This window comes from Hyaena hyaena, unplaced genomic scaffold, assembly GCF_003009895.1.
Source record: "Hyaena hyaena isolate Hyena2069 unplaced genomic scaffold, ASM300989v1 scaffold_44, whole genome shotgun sequence".
NCBI classification, from domain to species: Eukaryota; Metazoa; Chordata; class Mammalia; order Carnivora; family Hyaenidae; genus Hyaena; species Hyaena hyaena.
Window position 1 is genome coordinate 478,261 of NW_024080676.1, and position 6,589 is coordinate 484,849.

Consider the following 6,589-nt stretch of genomic DNA (forward strand, 5'->3'; position numbering starts at 1 on the left):
TAAAATCATAAATGGGGGGCCTGGCTGGTTCGGTCAGTAGACCATATGATTCTTACTTAATATAGGGGTCTTGAGTTCAAGCCCCATATTGGGTGTAGAGATTACTTAAAAATAAAATCTTTTTTCCCCTGTTTACTTATTTTTGAGAGAGAGAGAGAGAGAGACAGTGTGAGCAGGGGAGGGGCAGACACAGAGAGAGACACAGAATCTGAAGCAGGCTCCAGGTTCAGAGCTGTTAGCATAGAGCCTGACCTGAGGCTTGAACTCACGAACTGTGAGAGCATGACCTGAGCTAGTCAGATGCTTAACCAACTGAGCCATCCATGTGACCCATTAAAAATAAAATCTTAAAGGGACACCTGGGTGGCTCAGTCAGTTAAGGGTCTGACTCCTGCTTTTGTCTCAGGACATGATCTCACAGTTCCTGAGTTCAAGCCCCAGGTCAGGCTCTATGCTGATAGCACAGAGCCCACTTCGGGTACTCTGTCCCCTTCTCTCTCTTCCTCATGCACTCTCTTAAAAATAAACATTCAAAAAATAAAAATAATAAAAATAAAAACAAACCATAAGCGATGACTTAGACTGTCATTGGACGAAAATATAGTTTTATTTATGTAAAACAATTTTTTAAATGTTTTATTTCTGAGAGAGAGAGAGAGAGAGAGAGACAGTGTGAGCAGGGGAGGGTCAGAGAGAGAGGGAGACACAGAATCTGAAACAGGCTCCAGGCTCCGAGCTAGCTGTCAGCACAGAGCCTGATGCTGGACTTGAACCCATGAACTGTGAGATCATGACCTGAGCCAAAGTCAGACGCTCAACCGACTGAGACACCCAGGCACCCCGAAAATATAGTTTTAGAAGGATTAAAATATTGGTGGTGTGTCAGGGCAAACTGAAAGAGAGAGAGAGACTGGAGGACTTTGAAGGTTGAAAAGATTTTGCCTGGTGGAGATGAGTTCAGAAAAGCAAACTGGGTATGAAGTACATGGGTGTAGTTCTACTTTTCCCTGCTAGCTCTGTGCTAAATAACTTGGGAAGTATAAGAGAATAAGATAGTTGAACACTTTTAATAAACTCTCTGTCTCCAATAGGCTGAGTGACAGGTGTCTTACCACTTCTGATGACCATGTTTGATCCTAGGTCTGACAATAAACCCGGGTGAGCCCTGGCAACTTTCCTTTCACTTTTTTTTTTTTTTTTTAAGATTTTATTTTGAAGTAATCTGTACACCCCAGGTGGGGCCCAAACTCACATATCCAAGATCAAGAGTCAAGACTGAGCCAGCTGGGAACCCCTTCCTTCACTCTTGATGGCACCTGTTGGGGGAGAATACTCCAAGTTCTCCCTATCATTCCTCCTCATTATTTTAGACTATTTGATTCTGTCTTCTCCCACGTGCAGATTTGTCTTTCTGGACCAACCTTCCAAATCTTTCTAGATGCTCCAGATACAGCTATTTCGGGTGTCTTTCTCTGGAGCTTTTCTCCCTTGGTGTATAACATGTGGCACTGTACACAGCGTACTTGTTGATTTTCACATGCTGTTATCACAATGCAAAACTATGTCTAGGATTCTGGAATGAGAGTAGTGTGCCATAGGGACCTCAGAGTTAACCTGGCCTAACTCTCCTCAAAATGGAGGCATTGGGACTTAGCCAAAGTCACCCCAGAAGCTGGTGGCAGGATCTGTCCATTTCCCTTTCACTGCAAGCAACTGGCCCCTCTCAGTCCGATTTCTGTTCTTGAGTTCAAGCTCTGGTATAGTTCTTCTCAAAGAGTAAAGGAGCAGAAGCAGTAGGGATCTGCACTGTGTACTTGGGCTTAGAGTTTGGCCGTTCCTTCTTTCACAGAGGTAAGCTCATCAGACTGTCAAAGGGCACACAGGAAGGATTGGCATTTGTCTTGTTTGTTGAGGTAAAACCATGATTCTAGCTATGGTTCTAGACAGTGGTGTTTCATTTCTAATATGCTTCTCTGATGACACCCAAATCTTGCCAACCTTTTTAGAGCAAGTGTACATTGGCTCTTATCTTAAGGGAATGCTCTCTAACTACTCTGAACTTCCTTTTCATGGCCAAGATGAGTTTTGTCTGATGGTCCATGTTACTCAGAATGTGACCTCATAAACCTGGCTGCAAACTATGTGCAGTCTGAATGTTTTGCCAATTGAGTACAAGAAGATACAGAAAGGGTGAGAGATAACATTTCTTAGAGGCTGGTCAAAGAGGTAAGAGTTCAGGAGATGTTCAGTATCTGTAAGATTGTTGCATTTAAAGGAGTGGGTGTGAGAAGAACAGAAGGTCAGAAAAAGGTCAAAACCTTATATCTCGCAGTAGCTTAAATGTCTCACGGGCTCAGGCCTGTAATATGAATGAATAAAGTTTATAGATAAGATCTGTAGGAGCAGCGGAGAACTCTAGACAACACTCCTGAATGAAAATGGGCAGCCAGTATTCAGTGTCAGCCAATGGCTGCCATGTTGGAAGGTAGATCAAAACGTTTATAGATCTGATTTTTCAAGAGAATTCAGAAATCTGAATTTTTGTATGAAATTAGTTAATTTTTAAATGCTGGCAACAAATCCGAATTGTGAGGGAGGAAGAAGAGAGGAAAACTGAGAGCCATATGCGGGCCAAGAGAACAATGGTACAACCCAGGGTTTGCCAGTTTGTCACTCCTGCTTTATGCAGACATCTTGTCTTTTCCTAACAATTCAAGTGGTGTTTGGGAACTTACTTCAAGGTATACTCAGAACTATATCAAATACAGTCAGAATTTCTATTTCCTGCCAGTTCTTTAAATTTATCCATACAGTCTTTATTGAGCACCTAACATGTGCAAAATTATCATTACATCTTATTAAAATGAAATATGTTAACAATTAATTACATGAAACAGATACAACTTCCATAATTTCATAATGGTCCAAATGACTCTGAGATACATACTTAAATTCAGCTTTTTTTTTTTTTTTTTAATATGGTCAAGTAGAAAGAGAATTCTTTTTTAAAACCTACTGGAGCACTACAATTCACCTCTGAATTTAGAAGATTAAAATGGGAAAGTTTCAGAACATAAGTCATCCGTCTGTTTAAAAGTAACACTTCTAAAAGAATTCAAGGGCAACCATCCTGAAAATCTTTTCACTGGAGGCAATTTTGACCTCCGAATGGCTTCTATCCCAATAGAGGTCATCTATGACACCAAGCAGTACACAAGTTCATACTAATTCCAAAAGGAAAAAAAAGTTGGGAATCTCGTCAGCTGATTGGGTGGAAAGTCACTAAACAATTCAGCGTGGCTCAGGGTATCAATGGCTCGTGGTTACATTTTAATATAAATGTGTTAAACAGTATAAGTTGTATCCGTCATCTCACATGAGGTTTACATCAGTCTCCTCACTTTTTCCCCTTATTTTTTCCAACCTCCCTCTGTACTCCTGTCTCTCTCCCCAGGCTACAGTTTTTGCACATTTAAGGTATGCCTACTTCTGTTTCCACTATTTCTTCTGCTCTTAATCAGGGTTGAGACTCTTCAAAAACTTTTTAACGTGTCTGCTGCCTCAGAGATTCTCCATACCCCTTAGACTCTCATCCCAAGGCCCACGCCCTCCCACCCCCAGCCCCACTGCAGAACCTGGACTGCTCCCCACTCTCCATCCCTTTTCTCTTGGCTTAAGATGCCCTTAACTTCTCCTCCCCGGCTGCGTACCTCCCCCCACCCAGGTTCCTCCCCAGGCGGGCAGCCTCAGCCGTTCCAGAAATTGACGAAGAAGTTGCAGAGCGAGTGCCACTTCTCAGCACAGTAGGTCTCCGTGAGCTTGGCGTTCTCGTCCAGTCCGTCGGGGTCCGGCCCGGTCCCCAGGGGTCGCTCGTGGTCTGGGTCCGAGGCCGCCTTCCTCTTGCCCGCGTCCGTCTTCTCCGAGGGCTTCCCTCTGGGAGGCGCGCCGGCGGGAAGTCGGGCCTCTCGGGAGGGGCCCCGCGCGGGCTCCCGGGGCCGCCCCCGGCTCCTGGCCCGGGGCTTGGGATCCCCGGGGGAGCCCGCCGCAGTGGGGCGCGCGGGTGAGGACGCGTGGGGCACCAGGCGCAGCTCGGCGCCGTGGCCCTTCCTGCCGGCGCACAGGCGCGCCTTGAGCGGAGCGGGGTCCTGGCACGGCCGCCGCTTCCTGCGCAGCCCGCCCAGCACCTGCTTCCAGTAGTGCGCGCGGCGGGCGGCGTAGGCGGCGCAGCGCTCGGGCTGCCCGCGGTAGGCGCACTGGTGGCGCGCCCCCGCCGGGTCCTGGCAGCGCAGCGCCAGCTCGCTGCCCGCCGCGGGCCCCGGGGCGGGCAGCAGGAGCTGCCAGCTGCACGCGTGCCGCTCGGGGCTGACGAAGCGGCCGGACGAGCCGCCCGCGGGACCCGGGGCCGGCTCTGCCGCGCTGCCTGCCGCCCCCTGGTCTCTCCCGGCGGCCACGAGGAGGCAGCCACTCAACAGCAGCAGCAGCAGCAGCAGCAGCGGGACCGACGCTCGCTGCCTCGTTGGGCTCATGGTCCGCGGGCTCTGCGCTCAGGTCGGATCTTCCGGGACGCCTGGGCGCTTCAGTGGTGGCAGGGCCAGGAGAGCAGCGTCCCTCGGACCTGGGGACGGAAGCAGAGACCGCTGCCCAAGTTCATCTACGAATCCCCCTTCTCAGACTGTCTAAGACGCTGGCTTCCAGGGGACAGCAGCAGCCCGGGAGAGGCCCTCTGAGAAAATCTCTTGCTTGTCTAAATCATCGTTTAAAATCTTTTTGAAACCCGGCGCAAAGACAAAAAAAAAAAAAAAAAAAAAAAAAAAAAAAAAAACGATGCTTGAAAATTGCCACTTCAACCCCTTTCCCTTCTTCACCCTCCAANAAGCAGAGACCGCTGCCCAAGTTCATCTACGAATCCCCCTTCTCAGACTGTCTAAGACGCTGGCTTCCAGGGGACAGCAGCAGCCCGGGAGAGGCTCTCTCTGACACTCTCTTGCTCGCTTACATGATCATTTAATCTCTTTTAAAAACCCAGAAAAAAAAAAAAAAAAAAAAAAAAAAAAAAAAAAAAAAAGAAAGCGATGCTTGAAAATTGCCACTTCAACCCCTTTCCCTTCTTCACCCTCCAATAAACTATCTACAAATTCATTTCAGATTATTTCTGGGAAACATGCATTTTGACCGCACTTCGAGCTTACCGTGTTCTAGGAGAGGTGTTGGAGCTTTATTAGGGTGGTGGTAATGACTGCGGGAGAGATTAGTCCGTCTTAGCCCGCTCCCAGTGAGTGAACGTGTTATGAATGGGACAGGAGGGGCCTCCCCCACTCTGCCCCTCCCAGGCTTCTCTCTCACTGGGAAATTTCCCACCACCACACACACACACACACACACACACACACACACATACATACACACCCCAAATGTGTGACAGAAGCGACACTGTGACATGAATATACATCTTCTATTTAGCTTCCAATGTTTAAAATAATCATGCAAATTTTAACGTCATTCTTTTCTTTCCTTTTACATATTGAATTATCCCAACAAAAAGTTAAACAGAAAGATCTAAATTTTAAGAGTTAATGAAAACTTTCATGTTAGAAACAAAACAACTGTCCGTGTTCTAAATCAGCACGACACTCTCTTCTTCATATGATTCGGAGTTCTACCATATCATTCTGAGTTTCACCCAGCGCTTCCATAGTGTTTATCTCTTATCCTAATAATGTAATGTTAATAAAAATAATGAAATGTACTCCTAATTAAAATGTATCCTAGTTTTTTAATTTACCATAGTGTTCTGCAGTTCACCCAGGGATGGGCATTTGGGCTTTTGATTGTTTTTAGGTATTGTAAATCAATTATAAACTGCTTGCAAAAATTAGAAGTCAAAAATAAAACTTATTTGGATTATAGTTACAAAGTAGTATTACCAATTCAAATGGTATCAACTTTAAGAGTTAACGTGTTCTTGAATCTTGAAAATTTTATATTTAAGCAAAGCTTGAAATATTCCATCATCTTTTTAAAAAATGTCTCAGTAACAAATGTGTGTTTTCATTTCAAGAGTTTATAACACTTTATAATCGTTCTATGAGCGAGTGAGTATTTTCCTGAAATAATTACCCAAGATGTCAAGAAGTCTTGTTTTACTGCAGACAGTTTTTTCTATGACTGAACTTCCTTTTGCTATTGTATTTGAACAGTCATAATTTGATCACTATTATAAAAACCAAAATACTTCAGAATTAGAAGAATGAATTTAAATATACATTAGTATATATTTAAATATATAGTAGTATATATTGACCTAAGAATGGAAATTTTTTAAAAAATATTTTTATTTATTTCTAGGAGAGAGAGACAGCGTGAGCAGGGGAGGGTCAGAGAGAGAGGGAGATACAAACTCTGAAACAGGCTCCAGGCTCTGAGCTGGCAGTCAGCACAGAGCCCGACGCGGGGCTCGAACCCACGAACAGCGAGATCATGACCTATGCGAAAGTCGGACGCTTAACCGACTAAGCCACCCAGGCGCCCTAAGAATGGAATTTTTTATTTCTCTGGTGAGATCAGAAAGATTAAATGACTTACCCAAAGT

The 6,589-nt window shown here is 45.3% G+C and overlaps 1 protein-coding gene across 1 annotated transcript; it reads right to left on the bottom strand.

Moving 5' to 3' along the window:
* Positions 1 to 3,744: 3,744 nt before the first annotated feature.
* On the bottom strand, positions 3,745 to 5,234 carry FGFBP3 (fibroblast growth factor binding protein 3). The gene is made up of 2 exons (XM_039230182.1): positions 5,190 to 5,234; positions 3,745 to 4,615 (listed from the first exon to the last, which is right to left on the bottom strand). Exon 2 carries the CDS (start codon positions 4,524 to 4,526, stop codon positions 3,747 to 3,749), a length of 780 nt encoding a protein of 259 aa, XP_039086113.1. The 5' UTR covers positions 4,527 to 4,615; positions 5,190 to 5,234; the 3' UTR covers positions 3,745 to 3,746.
* Between the last annotated feature and the right edge of the window lie 1,355 nt (positions 5,235 to 6,589).